Genomic DNA, 27,866 nt, shown 5'->3' on the forward strand with positions numbered 1-27,866 from the left:
AGCATTTTCCAGTGATTTATACCATTAAAACATCATACCAATAGCATAACCAAGTGGTCAGTTATTAAGTGTTTTACATTTTGGCTAATTACACATGAACCATACGGGGAATCAAAACAATATTTGCACAGTGTGTTTTGTGGATGATCCTGATTCAAATGATACATGCCACGCCCATTTGTGCCTAAAAAAAAAAAATCTGATATTTTGTAATTTTTCGTAAACACACTTTTTGTTTTTGTTGGCACAAATTTCATTTAATCTTCACCACACTTGGTGCATACCATATTTAGATGATCCCAGGTAAAGCTCACAAGTTCGTTTTTGGTTATCACTTACCGTGTGTCTGTTATTGGTTACCAACATTTTAGCCATGGCCTGATTAACTTAACAGGCCATAACTCTTGAACGCTAACTTGGATTTCAACCAAATTGGGGTGTTGTACTTACAGCCATACTGTGAGGTACAGTTGATACTACCCACAGGTGGTGTTACTGTTATATTTTAACATATTTGTACTATAATGTTGTCTTAAATAAAAGGAAACTTGATACACAAGTTCTTGAGAATGTGCACAGCATATTGAAGCATGGCGTCAACAGCCCCACCTTGTGGCTGTTAGTGACCACAACACACTTCAAATCCTTATTACCCTTCCACATGTTTTTTTGATAGCTAACTACTTCAACACTTTCAATGACACTTTCAATTTCTATGACTTTTCTTCTAACTGTACGTTCCAGAGATGCTGAACTAGTCTGTAGCATTTTACGCCATGCTTTGCCATTTATTTTAGGTGTCGACATTCACACGCATTTCCCACAGGAAACGCATCTCTATAGTTGAAACTTTTCTACAACAACAGCCCCTATCAGAGAATCCCATGTGATTAACCTGACAGTAACAAGGCCCAGCATGTGACTGGTCCTATCTGGGTGTGATAGTACATACAGAACATGCCCCTTAATAAAAGATCCATCCTGATAATGGCTCTATCTCGTTTGCTCTCGGTCTGTGTCTCTCGGCGGGGATCTGGAATGGCCTGATGTTACTGCAGCCACCGTCTGATGCTGCACAAGTCATCAATATTTCAATAGGGCCCTGTTGAGTGTGTGTGCATGTGTGTGTGAAGGAGAAAAAGAGAGCGAGAGAGATGGGACACAATCGCTGCTTTAATTTACTGATCTAATTCTGGTCACAGGCTGGTCTAATAGATAGAACCCAGTGAGCAGTCTTACACAATTAGAATAATCAAGCTGTGTGCGCGTTTGTTTTATTTGCTTTAAGTTTTACAAACTCAACTAGTGTGTAAAACTACATTATACAACTCTGTGCACGTACAAGTCCAGAATCTCAATTATATTGGATGTTATTTGCTTTTGTGCTGCTACTTTATGTAATTTGCTAAAATAACATGGATGTAATTTGTCTTAAAAGTCACTTATAATGCAGAATATATACCAGGTGAGATTCAGGGGTTGGATTAGACCCCATTTTTCTTAAACTCATGTTATAAACCATCTCAATAAAATATACGAACAGACTGTAGCCTGAGTCACGTTGCAGAGGGAGAAATATTAAACAATTTATTAAATAAAAATGTGTTGAAAATAAATAAGTGAAGAAAGTTCTTGGTAAAAGTCCATGAGAATATTATATTAGGGAACATGTTCACAGGGAAAAAAACATGACAATATTTAATATTTTAAAGCTAATGGGGATTGTTGATATGTGGCTCGACAGGCTCTATTTGACCTTTAGGTTTGGTTTTATGTGATGTGTTGTAGTTGTATATTTGTGTCTGTGTTTATTGTGTGTTTATCTTTGTGGTTGTTAATTTGTTGGTTCAGCTTTATAATCTGCAAAATAAAATGGAAGGTAAATTATGAATCATCGTTCAGTGTTTTTAAATGTCACATTGTTGACAAGCATTCTCTTGAGGGTTTTTAAGTATTTTAAAGCATTCATTTAAGGTTTAAACTTGTCAGACTTGTGGCTATAAGAATAATAAATGTTATCCACACTGAATGTAAGTTTGACTCAGACTGACAGCTGATTCATTCATGACAAACAGTCTGTGTCAGGACTGGCAGAGAGACTCATGCAGACACACAGACACACGCATACTAAGCATCTCCCCAACTGTAAATTTGGGATTTTAGAGCCAACAGGCATCGAGAGGTTAGGTAGGGACTTTAAGGTGAGCTAGTGCCTTAAAAGAGATAACTGGGAAGTTATGACACTGCTGGAAGGAGAAGAGAGGAGAGTGGAGCAGAGCAAAGAAGAGGGGAGGAGACGAGAGGACAGGAGAGGAGAGCAGTGGAAAGTAAAGAAAAGGGGAGAGGAGAGAAGAGGAGAGCAAAGTAGAGGAGAGGAAAGGAGAGCAGCAGAAAGTAAATGAAAGAGGAGAGGTGAGAAGAGGAAAGGAGAGCAAAGTAAAGAGAAGAGTGAAGGTGAGGAAAGAGCAGAGGAGAGGAAAGGAAAGGAGAGGAGAGGAGAGGTGAGGAGAGAAACTCACGCTGACCTTTAAGGAACCACACTTAAACCAGCCAACACCTCAGGCACTGTTCTTGCTCAGTTCCACTTTGCATCTGTGTGTGTGTGTGTGTGTGTGTGTGTGTGTGTGTGTGTGTGTGTGTGTGTGTGTGTGTGTGCGCCCGCCTTTTTGTGTATGAATGTTTCAAAGGTTATTTGCTAAATCTGCTGCCACCCCTAAAGCTACTGATGTGTGAGTGAATCAATTCATGTCTACGTGCTACAAGTTGATCTTCATTTTTTCAGGGTCACTTTGGGGACTGCTGACACATACGACAGTGTCAAGATGATGCATGGTTTCTTTCTCACACACACGCACACAAAACCTTAAATATTTACCTTATGTGGTAGGAAGAGAGAGTTGACTGCTGCTAGAAGACTCGTGGTATCCGGGGCATCCCTCTGGCCACAGATCACGATCTAAAAAAAGTAGAGGAGGGAAAATGTGAAGGAAAGGAATTAAGGTAGAGTAGAGAAGAGATATGATGGAGGAGAGTATGAATAGAATGATATAACAGGGGAAAGGTGAGGTGGAGGTCAGTTCTGTATTTCTGGCGATAACAAGGGAGGCAGGTGTTTTCTCCAGGACCGCTTCACCCCCGAGCTCGTTACCCTCGCTCCGTATCCCCGACTCATCCTCCGCAGGTCACATGTGACGGAGGGGAAGGCTAACTAATCCTCCCACTCCTCTATTTCTCTACTCTTACTCTGTACATGCAGCACATGGCTTCACACTGAAAGTTTTCTCAGGGTGACCAAGAAACTTCGGGGCAACGCCTGCTCTGCTACTATGCTGGTTTCGGTGGTTTAAGGCGAACTGAGGGTGTTAATATTTCAAAACCGATTATATAACAGAGGCTGAACAGCTCAATTAATCCATGAAATGCTTCTAAAAACAAGAGGGGGGAAGATTTTGATAATCAGTGTGTCCAGGGATTAAGTGAATGTATGTAGGGAGCTGAGATAGAGCCGTGTGTCCTCAGTCGACCTACCTGAGTACAACTGAGATAAAAGGAAGAAAGAGAGACCTTTGTAAGCACAGGTTTAAATCACAGTGCTTTGAGCCTCCAGCTAGGATGCTAATGATGGAGATGTAGCAGCCGTAGTAAAAACAGCAGACTGAAGGGATTCAGGAAGCTATTAGAAAGTAGTATCGATGAATGTTTGTGAACGTCTTGATAAAGTTTAATGGCTTGGAGTTAATGTGCTGCTGTTCCTTCTTTCATTATTTAAAAAAAAAAAAAAAGTCCCATTGTGATAACGCTACTGAGTGTCACCAATTTTAAGATCTTACATAATGCTTTATTCATATATCAAGTGTTTATTAATGAAGTCTCCAACCCCGATTTGAACTTTTGTTTCTTAATAATTAAGACACTACTATTATTTAATTAAGCTGCTAAATCCAAAAGGAGAGAAAGTGTCTGCTAGTTGAGTGTAGCGCCACAATCTAACAGCTCCAGTATGATTTGATCTCTCTGCTATGAATCATATTTATTACTTTTATTAATATGTCAGAGACAGAGTGCTGTGAAAGAGGCACAATGTAGACGGCTCAGTTGTGTGTGTTAATATTTAGGTCCTGCATCAAGATTTTAAATAGCACAAATCAACCATATTATTAAGCAAGTAAAACTATCAAACTTCACCTACATCAAAAAACATGTATCATAAATAACAAGTCATGTTGCAGTTGCAGTACTAATTGAATCAGTTCGGTTATGTTTCAATCAGATGTGATAATATCTCATTTTAGTATTATTAATAGGGATGGGAATTGATATGATTTTATTGATACCAATGACTTTATTGATTCTGCTTAATGGTCCAATTAGAATAGTCTTTATTGTCATTGTACATGTACAACCAGGTTGAAAGCAATCCTTATGGTACCATAAGTAAAAAAGAAAGGTGCTTGTAAAAGGAGAAAATAAATGAGTAATTAGTACTAAAACTAACTAAGTACTAAACTAACTAAAACACATAATACACACACACACACACACACACGCACACGCACACGCACACACACACACACACACACACACACACACACAGACATTCCACTTGCTGTCATCAATATTGCATGATTCCCTTTAATATTATACTCAAAAATGGTTGTTGCAGTTATCACAGGATCAAGTTTTTAGAGCATTTAGAGCAGTTATTGCTTTAGAATAAAAACTGTTTTTTAACCTGCTTTTCTGTGTCTTAACTGTCCTGTATTTGCTGCCTGAGGGCAGCAGTTTGTGTGGAAAAAAAGTTGGCCTACAAAATTGTTTCATTATCTCCACAGTTTATCAATGATACCCTGCATGCAAGATAAATGGTCCATCGCCAAAAGTTAACTACATTAATTAATGAATAAATGAATTTGAAAGCATCTTTCAGTCTCCTGCCTGTATGAGAATAACAAACTGAGGGTGGTGGGGGTAGGTGCTGCTCTCTAGATAGTGGAGAGCAGCCTCTCTGTGACATAGACTGAGCACTGAGTTATTTTCTTCACCTCACAGTTGGTTTAAGTTGTTTAATGCAGCAGTGTGTGTTGGTCAGCTGCTTTCATTTGTTACTGCTGGAGTTCACTGCTCTGCTCTGCAAACGTTAGTCTCTGAGTGACGGCTTAGAAAAGTTCACAGTAAACTTCACATTGGTATCACAAAGGGAATTATTTAGTCATTAAATCAAAACATGCTTGCAACCGCTGCTGTTTTTGTAGATGAACTACAAGATAGCTAAAGATAACCTTAGTGTGTAGTGTAGGAAGTAGTCAGAGCAGCTATAATAGGGAACTTTTTGGTTCCTGCTCAGCTTTTGTTCGGCTGCTATGTATTGTTTTGTGCAGTGCTTGTATAGTAGGCGGACATGAGAATGAGTTTAGGCTGACAGCCAGGTAAAGACACCCACACACTGAGCTGGGCTGGCCTTGAGGGCTCAGAATAGACAGCCGGCGCTTAACCATGCTGGTCTCCCAGTTGCTCCAGTCAAACTACCACTGGTTTGAAACATTTAGTATTTTTATTCCTCTTGACCATGACAACTTTTTACTCAATATGAATGGCAAAGCATAGTTGTAATGTTCAGCACAGCCATCAATATAATTATATGTGTGTGTGTGTGTGTGTGTGTGTGTGTGAGAATAACCTGTTTAAGCGTGTAGTGTTGGGCCATGAGAGCCCGAACCATTTCAGGCAGGGCGATGGGGACCTTGGTGAGACGGTCAGAGAAAGCTGCCAGCAGCTGTTGGGACCTCTGGAGCCACTCCTGTCTTCCAGTGTAGTGGGACAGACGCAGGAGATTGGACGCTGACACCGAGTTAGCGCTGGGCTCTGCTCCATCCTGATCTGAAAGGCACACACATACACACACAGATACATGACATTCTCAGGAGGTTTCAAAATGATGCTTCAAACTAAAGAAAAACTGTCAGGGTTCAGAGTGTTGATACATGCAAATAAAAGCACCACACTTGTTTCTATTGACTACATAGTGTCAGATAGGTCATGCTCATATATGATTGGGTAGTCTATGAAACATGTCATTGTGAATGAATATTCTGAGTCAAGTGTGGTGATATATTTTTATGTCTAAAACTATTTACTTGATGTTGAAGGCAGAGAGACTCCACAACAAGCAGAGAAACAAACTTTATATCTGACATATTTCAAAGTCTCTCTTGTGCTTCTTAAAGTTGTGTTCACCAGCTACTCGTTAATGTTTTCTGTCTGCTGTTTGCTGCTGGTGACAGTTTGTGTTCGGTGAGCTTTTCTGCTCGAAAAGAGTCGTTAAACCAAAAAAAGAAAATTGAAACCTACAGAGTGTAAAGACTCTGTAAATGTAAAAGGAGGATAATAATTCTCCACTGGTTTGTACTGTTCACTTCTTTCATTTGACATTTACTTACGTGCAGCTGAATCAGGCGCTTAAATGACCTGAGAAGCACCTGATTCAGATGTAAGTTGCTGGAAGATCAATCAAACTTTATTTATATAGCAGCTTTCATTCAGGTTAATGTAGTTCAAAGTGCTTCACAGTTGATTGACAAGCTGATAAGACAGAAGTGACAATATAAAAAAAAGGAATAAAAACGCTGAGGGGATGAATTGCAAAGAAAAAAGAACGCAACTGGAAGATGCATGGAAAATATTGATTGGTGAAGCTTAACTGAACTTTAATTGTCTTTACCTCAAATGTGTGCTTAGCCACACCAAATCTGATAGTAACTCAGTTATCCCAACAGCTACACACCTGTATATCCTGTTTCCTGACAGACAAAATGCATATAACTCAACTCCATGTACAGCATATCAGCAGCCTTCCTTTTCTAATCCTTTTTCAGTTCACACAAAGACAGAAAATCTAATTTATATCTATGTGATGCTGGTCAGAGGTTTATTACGCCTTTACAAAGAGGCTAAATATTAATCTACAATAAACAGCATTGTAGTCATAGATCAATAATAAACAGACATAATGAAGATGTAAAATCAAAACGAAGATGCATGTGTTCACCAGAAATATTACGTCTCTACCCTTTAACGAGACACGAATGATACATTTTGCCTCTGGTGCAAAACATCAGACTTCCTGTTTATAACAACAGGAAAGACAGAATAATAATAAGTTAAAATACACATCACGTCACCCCCAGTAAACAACTATGCAAGAGTCTTAACGCGTGGTGTGATGCGACGTGACGAACGGATGACCTCACGACTTTGCCCTGTTACATGATTGGTCATTATCTCTTATCAGTGTCCAATGAGAGCCTGGAGGTGATTCTTCTCGTAACCTGCGACCTCGCTGCGTGTCTGCGTCTCAGCGATGCCCCCGATGCCTGTGAGTGTACGGCTTCTTGTGTGCGAGCGTGGGAGAGAAAAGAAAGTGTAGAAGAAGACTTTTAGTCAGTTGTCGACACAAGTCAAATTTTTATTTTAGGTCGCGAACTAAAAATAGCCGACACACCCCCACATACTGCAGAAGGCAGTGACGAGCATGCATTTTACATCACAGATGAGATGCACGTGAACGCTTGCACATGACTGAATTATATTATGTTATCCAGCAATATGTTTCAGCTCTCCACGGGCCCCGCGGCAACGAAGCTGCAACATACACACACACACACACACACACACACAGTAAATACAGATAGAGCTTGAGCCTGTCTGCCTTCCACATTCCATATATCTCTCTTCTTAAAAGATCCCTACGTAACGAGGTCACATACACACATTAAGCCATGACAGAACTGCCTCTAACCGCACACACCCCCACTGTGACACAAGTACAGAAGCACCCGTGACTAGACAGACTCATGAAACTAACAGGACAAACACTAAAACTCCACTTACACATTCAGTTTTTACACTTTTTTTTGGCTTTCTATGACTGAAGCATCCACAATGTTTTTACTTTTGGCAAGTGGGAACATATCTGACAGATGGCCACAGGAGACATAAGCTCTCCTCTGAAATCCAAGATTTTAACAAACACCAGACAACAAACAACCAGTTTTTTAAGAATACAAGCAAAAAACAAGATACTGTGAATCATTTGAACCCAACTCTTCAAAAACAAATACACTCGGAGGAGTATGGCGGGGGCTGTAAAACGTAGAGTGGCAGCGCGGTGGGGTAATCTGTCTTGCGAGTGACAGGCCGCGCTGCCGGGACAGGCGTCCGCACTGCAGCGGCTGTGGCGTCACTAATGGGCTTCAACCCCTTACGCAGCGCCACCATAACGGCACGGTCGATCCTCTCAAGATGAGAAACCTCTCACGCGTCAGCTCCGATAAAAGCGGGCCGACTGCAGGTGTGACGGCGCGCGGGGACAGGCGCTGTGGCTCACATGCAACCGTCATCCCTGATCTGTCAACAGATCAAAACAAGAATAACTATTAGCTTTTTTTTTCTCCCCCCTGTATCCCCACTCACCCGTCTGTCCTATTTTGCTCTCGTCTGAACTATTCGTACCGAGCTATCTGTCACAGCTGTGTGAGATTGCGTGTGTTGTTCCTTTTTATGTCGAGAAAATATAGAGCGTGTGGCACCTGGAACATTAAAGCTGACAATCTTCCAGATAGAATTTGAGATTTTAAGGTTTTCTTTCTCATGAAGGGGTTGAATTTTAACACTTGAAAACCAGCCTACTGTAAATTAATTGCACCCTACAACTAATTTACAATATTACAATAGATTTATTCTCCCTTTACCTTTTGCAGCGGCCTTGGCAAAAAGCCTCAATTTCCAACAAGAAAAAACATATGGATTGTGTCTAATATTAAGAATAGATAAAAGAAACTATGTAATCCATTAGGCCTAATGACTTCACATAACATGAGATAAAGATGAGGTAAAGATGTTAAGCTATCTGGGGATGACAAGAGAAGAAGAGTAAAAAACACAATAGGGAAAAAGCTAAATGTTGAAATGGATGCTCGCTGTCAGAAGGCAGCCGGAGAGCAAAAAACTAAATGAAGCACGCAACAGCAACGACTGGAAACTTTGGTCTGACAGATCAAAGATGAATGTCTGCGTGTCTACAAGGTGTCAGCTTCTCTAAACTGCCAGCGGCCGTCGAGCGGAGGAGTCGACTGAGGAGCTTGAGAGGGGCTGCGACGCACGTCAAGGTCATACCCGTTTATATTCCATCAATCCTTCTGTACAAAAAACCACACTCTTTTAGCCACGGAAAATGTGATGTAATTGAGGGTAGGTATAAACTACTTCTTTGTAAAGACAGCAGGCTGCTTGTAAATAACAATATATTAAAAAATAGGATTCAGGATAAAAAATAAGATGTAAGTGAAATGAGAAGAGGCAAGAGGAGGATGAAGTGAGGTAGGGTTGCACTGTGCTTGAGGTAGATAAGGGAGGTCAATATTCCTCTGCACCACTATTTTATCCTCTAGCTACTCATCTATGCATCCATCTATCCATCCATCCCTCCTCTATCTATCGAAGCGGAGCGGTGTAGTGAAACTGGCAGTGATACTCCACCTGAAGCTGCCGTCTGGTTAGCTCGATCGATAACGTGATGGATATAGGCAGGAGAAAAAAAATGGATGGATGAATGATTACCACCCTATCCATTAACACTTCTTTTGTTCAAGTAAATTACGGCTTCTTCTGTCCCTTCACATCACCGTGGTTAAATTGTGGTATGGTGTTGATATCAGTAAACTCCAGTGAAGGCCACAAACAATGCATTTATTCAACTGTCTGAGCAATCCGTCTTTAAACGTATCTGAACCAGAGAGGTGTGCTGCAGTAGCACTATTAATCCTTTACCTGTCAATCAATCCTTCCCTGCTTTTCTCAGCCTATTAGAGCAAATGGCGATATAGATCTGTCGGTCCAGCGCTTTGTTCCAGACTGAAATAAATCCAACTGTTGGATACGTTGGTATGAAAATTCGTGCAGATTTTTATGGTTTCCAGATGATGAATCCTACTGACTTTGGTGATCCCTTGACCATTGAGTGAATGGCAATGTCGATCTGTCGGTTTCTGCGCTTTGTTCCAGACTGAAATATCAGCAACTGTTGGATACGCTGGCATGAAAATTCGTACAGATCTTCATGGTGTCCAGATGATGAATCCTACTGAATTTGGTGACTCCCTGACTTTTAAGCTAGCACCACAAGCAGGTCAAAGTTTTCACCTGTCCAGTCGAACAACCGCAAAATTTACTTCATGAATTGGCATAAAGGCATAAAAAGACATTCATAGTTCCCAGAGGATGCATCTATTGTATCTGTATATGTTTTATAAGAGCTGGATATCGGACGAAAAATGGTGTCCACTCAATCCTACAATAATTGCTCAGTTGGCGCATACAGCAAAAAACGTTTCTAGCTCCTGGGTTTGCTTCTGTGTTATTTAGGCGACTGAACATGAGCCGTAGTGTTTCCCCTGCTGGCCCCACCCACGATTTCCTGTTTTGCCAATAGACTTTACATTGTGAAAGATTCTTTGCAGTTCGAGGTGTCGTGTCAGCTTTACAGATGTCACTTTTACAATGGTGGTCTATTGTGAAAAAGCTTTTTGGGCCACAGGGGGATTTTTTGTTGTAATACCATAAGTGACCAATGGGAAAAATTGGCTAACTGGCTGAGCGGCAGCGTCCTATCCAGCTCTTTTAATATATCCATGGATGATTCCTGGTCTTTCCTCAAGTACCACCATTAAGTTGACAATATGTTGTTCTGAGCCAAATGTGTAGACAACCATTTGATTGATTGGTTCAGACATTCATTTTCCTCTCAGGATGAATTGTAATAACGGATTATTAGAGGGTTTAAATAGAAAAAAATCATTATAAAGCAAAAAAAAAAAACACTGTGTCAAACTATGTAATTTCATGAGTTGGCCGGAATAGAATGTGTAATGCTTCATACCCCTCATGTCATGATGTTCAGGCATGTCACATATAACGTTGGATATTGAAATTTGGAACCCCATTGGAAGCAAACTTTCAATACCTGGGTAGTTCGTCTCATTGGTGTTAGGAGAAGTATTTTGGTTTCAAGATGTTGGCTGATGACATATAAAGGACTCTCTATCATCCATCCCTCACCTTCTTTGAGTCGCAGCAGTACAGTGTTGTCATTGGGATCACTGCAGAAATAACCTCCACCCTGCTCATCCCAGAACAGCCCATCCTGCCTAAGCTGCAGCTCTTCTGCCCACTTTAGCCACTCTGCCTGCAGCGTGGCCTCATACAGGTCCAGCAAGCCGCAAATGATGAAGGCATAATCACCCAGGAAGCCAGAAATAGGCGGAGATCTGGAGAATACAGAGGAAAAAGAAGGGAAATTAAAATCAGATGAGACAGAGAAGAGCGAGAATGAGGTCTTTTTTCATTAAGAATTTATTTTGAGATGAATGCCAAGTGTTGCGATGGGTTACTGTTAGTGAACTAGATCAGTTTCTTGTTTTTTCGCCTCCGACATCTTTATACATCAAATGCTAGTTTATAAGCCCCGAAGAAGATCAAGAAATGGTTTCTATCGAGACAGTATAGACGCTTGGAATCACTGACTTTAAAGTGAGTACAAAGAGTTTAAAGGAATTATTTGGGACAATTATTTGACTACATTTTGATACTAACAGCAGGCTGTGTAATCTCTGAAAAGACATTTTTTCAGTGTGTGAAACTGCTCCTCTGCCCTCGTCTCTGAGCTTGTCATAGAAGGCATCTGAGCCATTTATACATGAGCGCAGAGCTGTACACACAGTCTTTGAAGCTTCAAGTGAAGCAGGACAGTAATTAGACAAATCTGTGACAGTTAGACCATCCCACCTCCTACTAGCATCAGTTTGCCACCTCTCCTTTCATCTGTCTCTCCATCCCCTCCTCTTTTATGTAACCTTTGCCTCTTCACAAATTTCTATCCTCCATCCTTTTTTCATCTCTACTTACTCTACTTCACTTTGAAACCCTCACTCAATCCTCACCTCTAGCCAAAATCCACTGGCCTGCTTCCCTGTTTCTACCCACATTTCCAAATACTATAGCCACCCCCCCCACCCCCTTACTCTCTCTGAGTTCCCACACTGCATTCTCCCTTCAATTCCCACAGTGACACCCCGTCCGGGTGAGTGTAGGGTGATGGATGGTGACAAGAGGGCAGATAGAGCTGCATCAGGAGAGGATGGTGGACGTAGGGATTTGAGACTGCAAGAGGTGGTCAAGAGGTTAAAAACAGGACTTTGGAGGACGTGGAATGCACAAGGACTTTGGTCCTGGTCATGGGGAGGTGAGGAGTCACACTTGTCACATCTAAGCATATCTCTCCAAGACAGACAGACAGAGGTTGAGTCATAAGTCAGAGGGAGACAGAAAGCACTCATACACTGGTCAGGAAAAGACCAGGTTAGATATGAGGCTAGCAACTACAGGCTACTTTAGCCGTTGCTAGCATAACACACAAATATATGTCAGCAGTTGACTAAAGTTTCCTAGTGGGTAATGTAGGCGCCATGTTTCGACAAGAAGAACAACATGTGGAGTAAAGATGACGACATCTCTGGTTCCGTTGCCTCAAAATTTAATTCTGTTTTAAACTTTCCAATCGCAAGCCCAACGATGTTACAACTGGACGAGTACGCTCTTAGTAAGCAAACTCAAAGGATACTAATCAAAACTGTTTATGTTGAGTATTAATTTTTGTAATAAACAAATAAAATAAAAAAGATGGGCCAACATATTATTATTGGACTTTTTTATTGGCTCTCAGACAGAGCCAGGCTAACCATTTCACCTTTGTTCTCGGTCTTTATGCAAAGCTAAGCTAGCTGGCTACCCAGTCAATATTCATCTTATTCTCTGATTGTTGATAAGAAATTGAATGAGCGCATTTCCTAAAATGTCGAACTAGTCCTTTGCCCTGTTAGACTTTTTTATTGGCTATGTTGTTTTGGTAAACATCGCTTGGCGAGAATTACGTTATTATTACTGATAGGAATGATGATCATACCACAATAATAAGATCCAACTGAACATTTTCTGTAACTATTATGATGGTCACCAATTTAAAGACTGAGGAGTAGGCCAGCACATTCATATGTACTGACCTATAAATCCTATATGATCTGCGCTATAGTTTTAATGATTTACAGCTTTTTACCCTACCGATTATCAGAGCTTCAAAATTGACTTGTCATTGGTACAACTGCTGTGTTCTTCCACCTACACTAATACACTCCCAACTCCATCACAATGCATTGTGTTTACGAGAAGGCCCCTCCTGCACACGTTGACATGTCATTCGGTTGAGGTGACTCTAACAGCGGGGATGACAAGACCTCAAGAGGGCCTCACTGACACGCACAAACTCTGAGATACTCAACTGCGTTTTCATTCACCCCTTCAGTTGTGCATGTTAAATGAGTCATTTCCCTGAGAGCAAAGATAAAACACCTTGTCAGTCTACCGTATCACAGCACTCAGAGACAGTTTAACAATAATAGCTTCATAATGGTCCTCTCATCCACTCGCTTCTTTGTTGCCCTATGAATGAGCCTCAGGAGGTAAAAACCTATTGGGGCGATATGGGTCACGTAAACACATTGAGTCCCATCATTCTTACAACAGCATTGACCTTTATACTACGGAATAATTTAATATGCTTGCTAGTGCAACAGAGTGTACCTTTTACGAGCTACGCTGTGCCATTATGTATATGAAATAACACATAATAATGACATATGGAAACATAATAGAGGAGAGTAACAGAAAGAAAGACCAAATACAGAGAAACAAGCAAGATTTCACTGTTTGACTCATTAACCAGGAAATGGTACTGCTGTTTGTTTTTCTGTGACAATCTAGAGGCCACTCTTGCATTCCTGTATTTCATATCCAATTCTTCATCTCTTTTTTCAAACCACTCACATCAACTCTCTACCGACCACAACATACACCCCAAAGGCTGTGTTTAGAGGAAATGCCTCTGAGTATGAAGCAGGAAAAGTTGAACAAAATAGAATGCTTTCTACATCACTGGAACCACAGTTTGGGCTACGTTTTAAGAATCAGTTTAGCTGACTGTTAGGAGACAGTATTAGGCACTGTCTGATAATTATAACAGTTCAAAGGGGACATATTATGCACATTTTCAGGTCTATATATTTAATCTTTAATGGAATATCTTTCCACTATTGATGGATAAAACAAAAAATATGCAACCTACAGAAGCGCAAGCTGGAATACCAGAGAATCTGAGAAATCTGTTGATTGATATCTTGTATATAAAGAGCCAAACACCACAGAAAAGACTTCATACAAACAAAAATCAAGTAATAATGAGTCAACATCATTAGTGGACCACTAGGGTCTTGCCACTGTCACATTATTCACATTCTCAGTCCTCCCTCAGGTCCCTGAAGTCAGTAGTAAGACTCTAAATCATCAAGTATCAGGCGAGGGGCCAGAGAGAATCTATGGCATCAGCTCCTCAACACTTCCACAGCCTATTAACCCAGTTAGTCTGATCACCTACCATTCCTCCTGGTAAATTAGTCTACAGCCCATATGTGCTTGGCATGACAAAGTGATTCAGCCATGTATGGAAACGGAAACCAGGCTTGAGAAAAGGGCCTTGGTAAGCACTCTCAATGCTGACACCATCCTGAATTGGACAATTATGAATGAGAAAGAAGCCGTGGAACAAGGCCAGAGTGTTTAGGCGCAATGGTGTGTGTGTGTGTGTGTGTGTGTTTGTGTGTGTTTGTGTGTGTTTGTGTGTGTTTGTGTGTGTACATTTCATTTCATCATGTGTGCTGTGGGACTCGTGGCATATTTTTTCTGCTGATTCAGGGGCATTTCACACTCACTCATTCAAAGTAACTAGGGCACAGTGCTGGCCAAAAGAGGGAGGACACCTGCAGTAGTATTGTATATTCAACAAGAGTGTGTGTGTGTGTGTGTGTGTGTGTGTGTGTGTGTGTGTGTGTGTGTGTGTGTGTGTGTGTGTGTGTGTGTGTGTTTATGCATGTATGTATGTATATTTTCTAAACGTATTTAGTAATGTTTTTAGTCTAATCCATCGTTTGAATGATGATGCTAGCCAATCAGTGAATTTACATTCACTTATGTGAGTTGGTTATTGTCGTCTTCTTGGAGTGATCAAACCTGATTTATCTGCCATGTTTAGTTCAACCAAAACTAAAATTAAGTAACTAAATTATCTTCAAAGTGTCAAAGCTGATTTAAAATCTATTTGTAGTAATAGAAAATTCAAACACATGCACACAGCAAAGAAAAACAGTGTAATCTTCCAGTACAGAGCTCATCCTCTCCCTGTGCTGTCAATTAAAAAAAAAGCAGACAAAATACTCCTCAAGCCATTCAGCAGCCTTCTGTAATCCATTTAAAATATGGCCAATCTTGTTTCAAATACACAGATTATAGAGGTTAGGGGGAGAAATGTAATTAGTGACTGGTGCATGTAAATGCAGGTTTTTACAGTAACCAGGTTATTGCTGAGCATGTGAACATGTTGTCTTATTTCCTTCCCTGATCACATTTGGCCCAATAGCCTTGTTTCCTGTTTGCATATTAACAGTCATTGCAAAGTGAAAACACACCCTGACAGAATGTGAAACACTATTTCTTAAACTGAAGGAGAGTTTTGTTAACGTTAATTCCCCTGATTATTGCGCTAGAATTTAGATTGATAAATTTGATTATTAATATATTCAGATAATGATTGTGAAGATGTCTGATCAGAGACTTGCTAAAAAGAGATTTAATTTGGACATTTTTCATACTCATCCCTGAGGAAATGAGTTGAAATCCTTATTTTATTTGAATGATTTGTCATTCATTTTCCAGAACAGGTCACTTTGTGATATTTAGGAGAGTAAGAGTTTCTCATGTATAAAGAAAAATGGTCTGTTGATACATGGTATGAACAAAACTTACAAAGGTATTGTCTCATAAAGAATAACTACAGTGTAGAACCTTGTGTGAAGTATAATTTAAACAAAACACAAAGATCTCTATGTGCACAGTTATATTCAGGACCATTACCATTAGCTATAGAGACCAACAGGTTTAATGCCACTTCAGAGAAGGACAGACTGTGTTTGACTGTGAGCTTGGTGTAATTCTGACTGAGGTTCATTTTTTCATTTTACTGTCCTGTCTATGAGGACGTAAGGAGTGCATGTTTTAGTAAAATGTCCTAATTAATGTTGATTTCTTTCAGCTGGATGAATATGAAAAACTGAGTTTAGTTTCAGGAAGGGAATCTTTTTGGTAGCAGATTTTATTTGCTATTTATTTTTTGTAATAAAATGAAAAGTTTGACCACTGCAACTGTACTTTTGGTCTTGGGCACTTTGTGTGTTTGACACGAATATAAAAGAAAATCCATCAATCAGTCTTTTTCTGGGACTATTGATGTGATCAGGATTATCGTACTTGATTTTATGTCATTTTATATTGAATTTATGATTTTGGATGGTGGAGTTTAGCAACTGGGGGCCTTCTGATCAACAAATTAAATCTACACTTACTTTGTGTCTTTCATAAAGAAGAAATCGGGATTATTTTTATCCAACAAAGCAAGACTGAAAATCCCAATATCACTACAATGTATTATTATATACATTTTAGTTTTGGGGGCAAATTGTTGTTGATTCTCCTAAACACTCTCTAAACATTTCTTCTGTTTATAAAAACTCTCTTACATCTGTTCCACTTCCATTTGATCTCCACGGTAACAGGATCGGAGGATGGTCTGTTGTTCAGCGTCCCATAGGTGCTGCTTGAGGAATTTGCCGGCCTGTACCGCCCTATCCAGCGAGGCCTTGTCTCCCAGCACGGCTCCGACGCGAGCGAAGGCCGACAGCATCAGACCTGAGGAAGCACAGAAGTGATGATGATGGTGGTGGTGGTTCTGGTGAAGGTGATTAGGTATAAAATGATTGTTACTCAGCTTAAAATATCATGTCCTTTCTCCGCTGAGGTACCAAAGTGTAGACACATGACAGTCCCAGCTTAGTTACCCCCCCCCCCCCACAACCCCAAATCTTTGAAGTTTCCTTCTTCCTCTCTCTCTCTCTCTACATCAGTTCCTTTCCTCCTTCTTTCCATCCATTCCTCTTTCATGCAGCGTATCAAAGCCCGGTGAGCGCCGCCCGCTCTTCAAAGTGTTGCGGCGAAGGACAGGTGATTAATGGAGAGGTTTCTTCATTAGAGAGGAGAAGGAGAGTCTCGCATCTAATTGGAAAGTTCTCGGGATCGCGGAGCCTCATTACCTCGCTAACTCACTCCGTCTACAGACGTCAGCCCGGCGAGCAACATTTGTGTGTGTGTGTGTGTGTGTGTGTGTGTGTGTGTGTGGGCTTTCTTTTTTTGTTCTCATAATTAATCACAACTCAGACAATGTGCTGGACAAACAATGTTGAGGAGTGTCCAAATTGGCATTACACAGATGAAACGTAAGGATTAGTGTTTCTCTAATAATCTGCACACATTACTGCTTACTGCACATTATAAATGTGTGTGTGAATGTCTGTATGCATCTATCTGACTGTCAACTGTCAAAGTACAGTATACATTGTTAATGATTTCTTTTTTTATTCGCTTTTTTAGTCCACCGGCTTGTCAGAGTCAAGACCAGTTTGTTCTGATATAGAGATGAAGAAGCACAAGCTAACGAGGCTCGACACTAACACCTAGTGTGGATCACTATCAATCAACCAATATAATGTGGTATGGTTATTTTGGGCCTCCAATAATAAAGTGCAACAAGTATCATTGGCAGTGAGGCAGTTGAAATAATTAAATACAAGCATTAACATTTAATTTGTCATCATGAATACACATTCAGATAAAGGTTTTTCAAAATAAAACAAGAACATTGTATTTTAATTAAGAGACACACCTACTTATGTACAAGCTAGGTGGGGGAGCATTATCATATAACTGAGTTTATTTGCCATGGAGCACAAGATGAAAGTGTGGATCATCTGTCAAACTGCAACAGGCAGCCAGTGAGTGAAAGCAGGCAACACAGGCAACTGTGAGTTTCAAATGAAATTACAAATTAAATGTATTTTTATTAATCCGTCTTTATCCCTAAGAAATAAATATTTGTAACCAAAATGTTTACATGGTCAAATATATTTACACTCTGGTTGCTTAACAATGTGTTTTGTTTGTCCTTATTGTAATTTTACTATTGTTATTTCTGTCTACTCTGTACACACATCTTCATTTGCATGTCTGTGTGTCCTTGAAGACGGACTCCCACCCCCATTCCCCCCAACCGCTCTGTTGCGTGAGGTTTCTTCCTTTCCTTCCTTATCCAAACAGAGGGTGTTGTATGCTGTACAGTGCCAGTAAAGCCTTTTTAGGCATATTTGTGTTTGTGAAACAACATCAATTTGATCCAGGGATATGAGAACCATGCCGATGGGACATTCTGAGTCTTAGTAATGTGAAAGAATGTTCTGTAAATATGTTTTTTCATTAATTTCTAAGTTGATGTACTGATCCTTATTCTTGACAGATTGTGGAAATTGTATATTTGGTTGATTTTTACAGTGTATGATGTAAAGGGTTAGGGTTAGGGTTGTATTCTTGTTTGACCAAGTCTCTGGGGTGTAAAGGGTTAATGTTATTTTAAACAATAGTGATATTGAGGCATTTTGTAAATTCTGCCACCAAATTAACTGGCGCATTAAGATACACTCACTACACTCAATTTGCACCAATGATGATGAAGACATTGACAAAACAGTGTGAATATTGCTGCGGTGTAAACTTGTCTAGACTTTACCATTCCAGGAGGCCAACATCTTGGTATCCAGATGTGGGCGTGGTCGACTCTTCCTCACTTCCGCCATTTTGGTTCTGGCGGAGGCGAGCAGATCGTTGACTTTCTCGACGCTGATGCCGAAGCGAGCAGCCGTTAACTCCACTGAATAACGCACGATCAGCACGTTCTGGCCCTGTAACTCCCCGTGGGGGTCCTGGTAACATACAGCACAGAGGGAGTTAACTGACATGAACTCATACTGACTGCAACAGCTGTCATTTTAATGACTTAAGGGACATAAAAAAAAGCAATGAAACCGTATCCTGGAAGTTGTGATTTAAGTTACATGATTGTTTTTATCATTGTGTGAACATCTGATATCTGGTTGTATAAATACTGTAATCTGAGTATAGTTTGACTTCATTTTTATAGGTGTATCTCCATCCAACCATTTATTTTGTACCTGCAATCTTAGCAAGGGAAGCAGTGGCTACATGTAACATATATATATATATATACACACACAATACAGTCCATCGGAGCCCACCTGTTCTAGATCCACATTGCCTTGCTCCTTGACCCCATAGTGGTGCATGAAGATGTCTGCCTGTGTGGCGGATCCAGTGGCTCCCTCGACCACGTCCGACAAAAGCTCCCGAACTTCTGAGCTAGTCCAGACGCAGAAAGCCCCTTCGCGCTTTTCTGGTCCACCTGACGCTGGGACCGAGTCTGCATCCTCTGCACTGTAGAAGCCCCCAGACTGTAAAAAGGGAACAGATGAGAATGGAGGAGGTGGAAGGAGAGTGAGAGCTGATACTTAACAGCAAGCTGATTTGAGATATGTATAGGACTTGTGAGATATGTGAGGTGTATACAGCAGCCTTCAGATTTCACAGTAGGCAGTCTGAGCAGTCGCATAGTGCATGAATTATGATGAATAACTGAGAACATACATACGATTGGGAAAGTTGCGTGACAAATGTAATAGTTTCTTTGTTCAATAAAGTCTGGATTAAAGAGCAGCATTTCCCATACACAGGCTCACACACCCTAGAGTACACTGAGGTTGAACCACTGGAGGCCAGCGCTAACAACATTTTCAGAGGCTGATGAGATACATTAAATTATACGACGCAGTTTACAGCTCAAACCAAAAAAGATAAAAACAACCACGGGTCAATAAGACTCAGAAGTCTTCATTACAGGACTGTTATCCTCCAAACGGTACACGAGAAACCATCTGAATTTCAAATGAAGACCTGAAATGAGAAATCTGACAGTGATCCATTCATCAATTAATACCTGTCATGAGTCTGAGAGCTGTATACACAGTGTAGCTCCTGTGTGCTCTCTCTCTGGGCTTATTCAAATGTCATTTAAAGTCTTGAAATGACATTTTGACAGGAATCAATTAGTCTATCAATAAGTTTAAAGCAGCCTGACTACACAGCGTGTCATGTCCTCTCTCAGGTCCTGCTGACACTCCAGGTATAATATTTTCACTTCCTGACTGAGTGAAGATTCCGGTCATTGTAGCACAAAAGAAACATACAGTCCATAGTAAATTGCCTTTCTGGTGTTAATTCATTAGCGTATAATTACATAATAAATCTTTGAGAATATAATGATTACAGCGAGTGTGCTTTTAATTGTGTGCACCGTTCCCTGCTGTTAATTCATTAATCAGAAGGAAAAAAGGCTTGACCCTTGGAGGAGAGCAAAGGTTTAAAAGGCTATTTGTCAGGTCCCACCCCTTGCTCTCAAGGATGTATGAACACACATACATAAATGCGGGCACACACACATTTATTATCTCCCAGGGGAATTTACAGTTAATGTTCGTGCTTTGTCAGCAGAGGATACAGATGCTGTGACAGCAGGCTCTACTTTTATTAATCTGCCGTTGCCAACGTGCATTCCTCGACACTAAATTAACACAAACTATAACCTGCACCTCACTCCCAGCCTGAATCTCATCTTGATCTTGCTTTTTAAAACTCTCCCTCTCTGGTCTCCATAAGTAACACCAAAGCAGGCACACATACACACACAGAAGCACTAACGAGGTTGTAGATCATTCACCTTGTCACTCAGGTCTCTGGAGACATAGACCAGTATGTCTTTAGCCACATCTGCAAACAACTGCTCACCTGATACCTGGAAGAGAAAAAGAAAATACAGAGCACACACCTGCTTTAGAGTCACAATTTAACCTCAACATAACCTTTAAGATGCTGCAGTGTGATTTATATGCAGGATATTAATTGCAGCATCCAATGCAAATGCTGAGATCATCTCCATACCCTCATTAAACACAAGCATGTATGTGTGAGTTTGTATTTTGAGTTTGCCTGCATGCTCGTGTCCTAATTACCTTTTTGTTTTTTAGTCTTTGGCAAGTATATAATCATAAGGAAACAAAAAACTACAGCATTCAGATTGCAATGTGCAATCTGCATCTTAGAATCAGTTTGAAACAATCTATACCATTAAAAACATGTTTATTTTGGTGAAAAGTGCTACAAACTGAGAACAAGCTTTTTATTATTTTATTATCTAATTGTAATATATGCCTCACTGTCAGTATGAGAGTTTATTTACTCTAAAGCAGAAAAAAAAGGTCTCACTCCGATGATTTTAGCTGACTGGGCTATATAGCAATAAATGACTTGGATAAGAGAGAGACAGAATGATGAAGGGATAATTTCCCTGTCAGATACACAAAGAGGAACACACACACATACACACACACACCTGGGAGGCAGTTATATAGGCTACAGCCAACTGAGCCTGGTCATACAACATCTTTTCAAAGTGGGGAACGTGCCAGGAGGAATCTGTGGAGTAACGATGAAACCCCTGAGAAAAAGAGACATAAAGAGAGCAATGAAAGAGATGCATACTTTCTAATAATACTACCATTTAGCTTAACTAGCCAATGCTACACTGCACAGGCAATTAATGTATGGTTCTCTCCTGTCCTGCAACTTAAACATATCTGATCTGACCTGACCTGAAAAGAATCTCACAATTTCCAACAATAGAGTTCAAAAGTTCATGCTCATTCTCATACAAAGAGACACACAGCGGGGTTATAAGTGTGACCGAGTATGAACCTGTGCAACATGGTCGTGGATGCCTCCCAGCGCCATCATACGGAGCGTGTGCAACGCCATCTGGATAGCCTCGTCCCCCTCTGTGGTGGAGCGATTCACAGACCAGTATGACATGAGGAACATCAGATTCACTATGGAGGGAGGGAGAGACAGAAGGAGAGGAGAGATTGTGAGGTCAAGCACAGATTAAATCAGAGAGATGACCACCATGGTTTGTGGTGTGTCTTACCTGGCGTGGGGAACTTGGGAGCGTCTCTGAAGCCTCCGTACTCCTCCTCATAAGAGTGGGCCAACTGCTGGAAGCAGCGATTAGCGACGTCTGGGGCCAGTGGAGGACTATCCCCTGGGTTTGCAGCGACCGCCGTGCCTTTCTTCAGAGCTTCCAGAATCCTCTCCCCGCTGGACTCCAAAGTGGGACGGTTATTCTGCCACTGTGGAAGATAAATCATACTTTACGGTATCCATACTCAGTGACGACAAAGACAGTTCCTAAGAACACTGAATATCCTACAAGTCAACTAGAATTTACACATACAAATATTTGGATTCATTTTCTTTTCCGTAACTGTGAAGCCTCAATATTCTTTAAATGAGCCAAACACAGGAAGAAGAAGAAAAACCCTGAATTTTTTAACTCAAACCACCATCCCCCTCATGAATTTTTTTTAATCTCTTTATCTCTTTTATTTAAGTCTCATTACCTGATCCATGATTCGAGTGAGGACTGTTATGAGCCCAGGTCTTCTTGCGTGGTCTCTGGGAGGAAAGTAGGTGCCTCCAATGAATGGTCGAAGCTCAGGGGTCAACCACACACTCATGGGCCATCCTCCACCTCCACTTGTTGCCTGGAGACGTTGGAAACACGAAATCATGATAGATTATCGGCAAAGAAAGGTAACATGGAAACCTTGGCCTAAATGTGAATACACTCACTTGCACAAAGGTCATGTAGACCTTATCCACATCAGGTCTCTCTTCTCGGTCTACTTTGATGCAGACAAAGTTGTCACTGAGGATTTTGCCGACCTCCTCATCCTCAAAAGACTCCCTCTCCATGACATGACACCAATGACATGTTGAGTAACCCACTGATGGTCAGAGAGACAGAAATACACATTACAACCACAACTACAGTGAGGATTAAATCATGAGGTTAGTTCAATTTCCAACTTCTAGAAATATGTCTAGGTATAATTTATGTATATCTTCACTTTTCAACATAGGGAAAACAATCAGTTCCAGGTGCGAAAATTATCTTACCTGATAAAAAGATGGGTTTGTCTTCATTCTTTGCTTTGTCAAAAGCTTCTTGTCCCCATGGATACCTAAAAACAAAATGTGACATTAAGCTTAAATCAACTTTCGGAAATGTGTGCCTGTCTGTAGCTTGAAAACACTCACCAGTCAACAGGGTTATGTGCGTGCTGCAGCAGGTAGGGCGACTTCTCATCTGCTAGCCTGTTGGTGTGTTTGTGAGGGGAGGATGATGACCCTTCGTCCCCCGACGCCATGCTTATATAGACAGGTGAACTAAACACACAAAACATTATTAGCACATTTGTCACTGTAAGTTGGGAATAAAGTGGAGAAACAGCCAGACGTCTTATGCATTTATATAGTGCAGGTGTCAGTGCAATTCATTATCTTGGTACTTTGTATTTTATGGCATGAATGAAAAGTCCTCATGGGTTTTCTTTCTATGTACAAGAAAAATGCACTGTTCTTGTGTTATCATTTTTCATTAATCGTCTCTATGCTAATTTGGAGTATGGTATCCCCCTGCTGGCTGTATTGTTCATCTTCATTAACATTAAACACACCTGTCATTGATAGAAATATTGATGCTAATTAGAATGCTGACAGAGGTCATGTATCCAAAATGTCCATGCACTAATATATCACTTAATAGACTTTTTGTTTGACAGATTCTGACATTCCATGACATTGATGCAATTAATAATGTGGCTGCATTTTATTTATGTGTTCCAGTTGCAGGGTTGTGCTATTATGTACAGTATGTTTGCTTATTAGCAGGGCTTACAGGGTCATTTAAATGGCAAGAAGCTTTCACTAATTAGTGTTACTACTACACCTGTGCATTCCCTGCTTTAACCAGTTCAATGTGTGTTGTCAAAGAGGTAGTAGTGCTGTCATACTCGAGAAACAAATCTACAGTAAATACAGAACAGGGCAACTGCGTGAAACTTATTAGCTAAGTGTTACTTTACTGTAATACATTAATCAGCCTAATCAGTTCTTTTACAAACCAGCATGCATGATATTAAAACGAATCATGCTGCCAGCCACTGTTATTGCAAGCAGCAGCAACACACCTGCCTGTAGCTGTTAGCCAAAGAACAGACATGTTGAATTACATTAGAAAAATCCCTAATTTAATTTGACGTTGCTTCTAGACAAAAGCTCATGCGCCACAAAACACGATTCAAGACATTTCCCGAAATATTAGACCGTTCCCTTAAATTCGGCCGAAACAGGAATGAGACATATCAAGTTGTTTTTTATATTTTACCGACAAGGACTTGGCCGATTTTGACGTTAGCAGTAGATGACTGGAGGGGGTACAAGGCAAAAAGGTTACAAAAGCTGATGATTACTTGACGTAAGAGCTGGTTGCTGGCGTATGTAGCTATGCCGAATTAAAATACGAAATATTTAGATCTTCCTTGAATGTCTGTATTTACCGGGGGTGTCTGCTGATAACAGTTAAGTTAAGAGATATGTTCACTTCTACGATTTTGCTTTGGAGTTTTGCGTAAATCTTCTTCGACCAATAGCACGTTCAGTCTCCACAGCAACAAACTTAATCATGCGGCGAGCGACATAACGCTTAACAACGTTTGACGCTGCATGGTTGTTGTTGTTGTTGTTACTGCAACATGTCAAAGTAAGCACTGTAGCTAGCGTTAGCAACTTATTAGCCGCGATGTCTTTACCTGAGACAGTAGGCCGGCAGGGGATGCAGAAGCGGTGACTTGTCGCTTGGTGGGTGGGGAATTTGTCTGAAGCACCTTACGTTACCCCCTGAGCTCTGCTGTGGACCTTCTGCTCCCAAGAAAGCTGCAGTTAGAAGACGCGCAGGCTCCACACGGCTATTTCTGGACGTCGACCGACGCCATGCTAGTCTTAACATCCTAATCCACTAACTAAGTGTGCTGCCTACTTTAGCAAGCTAGCTAACAGTTACTTTGTTGACACTGATCAGCCAAAACTTCTAGGCATGAGGTGAACACTTTATTGCAGTACCACAAGGCGACACACGATGGCGCGCCAACAGGACAGAAAACACAGGGTGATGTTTCAAATACAGTTCTCTCAAACACATCCACGGTTTGAGAATATGACAGATGCAGAGGACAAACTATTAGAGATTGTTTGTAAGACGTAAAGAAATGAGACAGGTTCCTTTTATTCTTTATACATCCCACTAATTTTGGAAATGTTGAGTTTGATGACCACTGAGACAAAATCATTTCGAGTCACCAAGTCTGAGGCCACGATGTTCATGCCAGCTTGCTTCTGCACCCACTTCAGCAGTTCTGGTAGACTCCTCTGTATGACCTTTGGAAGGGTGCCACAGGGGCAAAGGATGTATTTGAGTATGCTGGCATCACTCTGCAGTGTCAGGTTCAAGCCACAGACAAAGAAACCTGCAAGTTGAAGGGAAAGCAAATTAAAGCTCAACCGGTATTTTATGCAACAGATTATTTAAAAACAGCACTGCGCTTTTATTATCAAGCAGGAAGCTAAAGAATGTTGCACAGTGTGATATAGGCTATAATAGTACAGTAGGCTTACATAACATTTGGTGAGAAAAGACATTATTTTCCCTCTTGGAAACCAAACTAGTATACAAACATATCCTCAACACAGTGAAGCATAGGAACAGATAAAACTTACAGTTAGAAGGCTTCTTCGTTTCCAAAATCTGTTGGAGTATTGATTCAACTTTTGCAGGGTCCATAGTATTGCCATAGAAATAAGTTATTTTCCCCCATAACTTGGGGGAGTAGATTGCTGGATAGTCATATGAGACTATGACGTTTCTACTCTTCTGCCAGCAGTATTTCAGGGTAGGGGTCTCCTGTTATGATACATTGAAAGGTTTGTTTTTGGAAGTGGTATAAACTCAAGTTGTACATGTTTAATTTGTTCATCTAAATGAAAAAAATATCTATAAATACTTTACGTCTCTAAGGAAGAGTTTAGCTCCAAACAAGGTCTTGATGAAGTTGATGAGATGGTTATGGAGTTGCCCTTCAATCTTCTTGTCAAACCCTTTGAAGTGGGAGAAAGCCAGGATGAGGATCTCTTTGGGGTGATTCTCTGCCCAGTCGTTTATGACCTTGAGAACAGTCTGATCACAGTGGCAGAACAATAGTTCTTAATACAGTTGACATCAAATAATCTCTTTTCTTTGAAACACAGTTGCCTTTGATATTAGTAGTTGGTCTTCTGTAACTATACCATGTTCTTAGCCATATAGCCAGGATTTTAGAAATATGTCACAACAAAAATGTAGTTTCTATGTTATTTTTAAGTATTTATTTTTTTCAGGCATTATTTACTGTATTATGATAGCAGAGTGTACACTGTAGGATAGGAAATGCCCTGTGTAACAGGAAATGAGAGGGAAAAAAGAAGGGATGACATGCAATAGAAGATACCGGCCAGACTCCAGTCAGCATATTAGATTACTAGGACACCAGGTAACTTTGTGAAAACATTTGAATCATTTGGGTGTTTTAAATTTCATTTATTCATCTAATTATTGAGATATTTATTATTTGTATTCATTGTTATAAAAGTTATAAAAGTCATCAAATTTAAATATATGGAATCTTAAATTACCAAAATGAGCACATTAAAAACCCACCATGTATAAATGTGTGATCTATACATTTGTTCCCCACTTCCCATTGCTAAAACCCCAAATTCAGATGACATAACCCCAGTGTGCTTTTAGCCCGCTTATGTTCACTCTCATTCTGCATCGTCAATAAAGATTGGGGTATTTTTTGGCATTTAAAAAAAAATGAAAAAAAGTCACGTATTGATGTATTCAGTACATGCTGTACACGTACTGAACAGGGGTGGTCTTTACCTCCACATCCGTTCTAGTGCACAGCCCATGGTAAAAGTAAAGCCTTGTGGGATCTGTGTCGCCTGGCTTGCGGGCGATCCTCAGATCGAAGTAGCGGACACCAGCATCCAGTTGATTTGTAATGGCCTCCTCCTGTATCACAAGGAATTGCAACAGTCAAACAAACACTCCTGTCTCTATTCCTTATGTGTACACAGACATTCAGCACTGGCAGGTTTTAATCTCCTCTTACCTGAGTGACTGCCCATTTGCGCAATATTTTACGAGCACAATAAATCTTGCTGATTTTTTTAAGTCCATCAGGTTCTATTACAGAGGAGTTGATGTCCAAGTCATAACTCATTGAGTCATGGCTCCCTAGAAAAAACAAAACACACACAAAATACACATCATAACAATATTACTGTATTATTAAACCTCATATCATCAATGTCCAGTGAAATCCAACCTCCAAATTTGGTGATGGTGAATTTTTCATAAGGGTTGAGAACCTTTTAAACTAAATAAAAGCCATTGACAAATGTAAAGATTAATTGATACAAAGCTTAAAACAAGGATGTTTTTGTACAATGATGTTTTGGAGATACACGTTTTTCACATGGCAGCAACTTTAATGTTCTTGACCCCATATACTGTAAAAACTGGGCAAAGTGCCGGTATTGTTCAATGCGATAGCAATGTAATTATCTCAGCTCCATACCTGGTATGATCAGATTCCAGAGAGGAGTGTTGTAAAGTTCAGATGGAAGTTGAGACATCCAGTCACTATAGCTTATGGGTTTTCTTCTCTCATTGCCAGCAAACATTGCCACCTCAAATT

At 40.4% G+C, this 27,866-nt stretch overlaps 3 protein-coding genes across 3 annotated transcripts in view; all 3 read right to left on the reverse strand.

The window, feature by feature from the left end:
• The window catches only part of spata20 (spermatogenesis associated 20), a 43,477-nt gene extending 18,364 nt beyond the window's left edge, over window positions 1–25,113 (reverse strand). The window contains exons 1-15 of the mRNA XM_062442402.1: window positions 24,879–25,113; window positions 23,326–23,454; window positions 23,185–23,249; window positions 22,858–23,012; window positions 22,626–22,769; window positions 22,154–22,355; window positions 21,925–22,055; window positions 21,563–21,667; window positions 20,891–20,965; window positions 19,356–19,568; window positions 18,830–19,022; window positions 16,734–16,902; window positions 11,113–11,321; window positions 5,678–5,877; window positions 2,876–2,956 (exon numbers count right to left, since the gene is read on the reverse strand). Of these exons, the coding sequence (XP_062298386.1) occupies window positions 2,876–2,956; window positions 5,678–5,877; window positions 11,113–11,321; window positions 16,734–16,902; window positions 18,830–19,022; window positions 19,356–19,568; window positions 20,891–20,965; window positions 21,563–21,667; window positions 21,925–22,055; window positions 22,154–22,355; window positions 22,626–22,769; window positions 22,858–23,012; window positions 23,185–23,249; window positions 23,326–23,454; window positions 24,879–25,075 (2,268 nt within the window). The 5' untranslated portion in view covers window positions 25,076–25,113. The remainder of the gene's footprint in view (window positions 1–2,875; window positions 2,957–5,677; window positions 5,878–11,112; window positions 11,322–16,733; window positions 16,903–18,829; window positions 19,023–19,355; window positions 19,569–20,890; window positions 20,966–21,562; window positions 21,668–21,924; window positions 22,056–22,153; window positions 22,356–22,625; window positions 22,770–22,857; window positions 23,013–23,184; window positions 23,250–23,325; window positions 23,455–24,878) is intronic.
• LOC134003624 (zinc transporter ZIP11-like) overlaps window positions 1–27,866 on the reverse strand; it is a 240,576-nt gene that overhangs the window by 21,437 nt on the left and 191,273 nt on the right. The window lies entirely within an intron of this gene.
• LOC134003825 (PI-PLC X domain-containing protein 1-like) lies at window positions 25,351–27,852 on the reverse strand. The gene is made up of 6 exons (XM_062443178.1): window positions 27,747–27,852; window positions 27,279–27,403; window positions 27,047–27,178; window positions 26,132–26,299; window positions 25,843–26,026; window positions 25,351–25,592 (listed from the first exon to the last, which is right to left on the reverse strand). Exons 1-6 carry the CDS (start codon window positions 27,850–27,852, stop codon window positions 25,351–25,353), a joined length of 957 nt encoding a protein of 318 aa, XP_062299162.1.

Source organism: Scomber scombrus, chromosome 21 (assembly GCF_963691925.1).
Source record: "Scomber scombrus chromosome 21, fScoSco1.1, whole genome shotgun sequence".
NCBI classification, from domain to species: domain Eukaryota; kingdom Metazoa; phylum Chordata; class Actinopteri; order Scombriformes; family Scombridae; genus Scomber; species Scomber scombrus.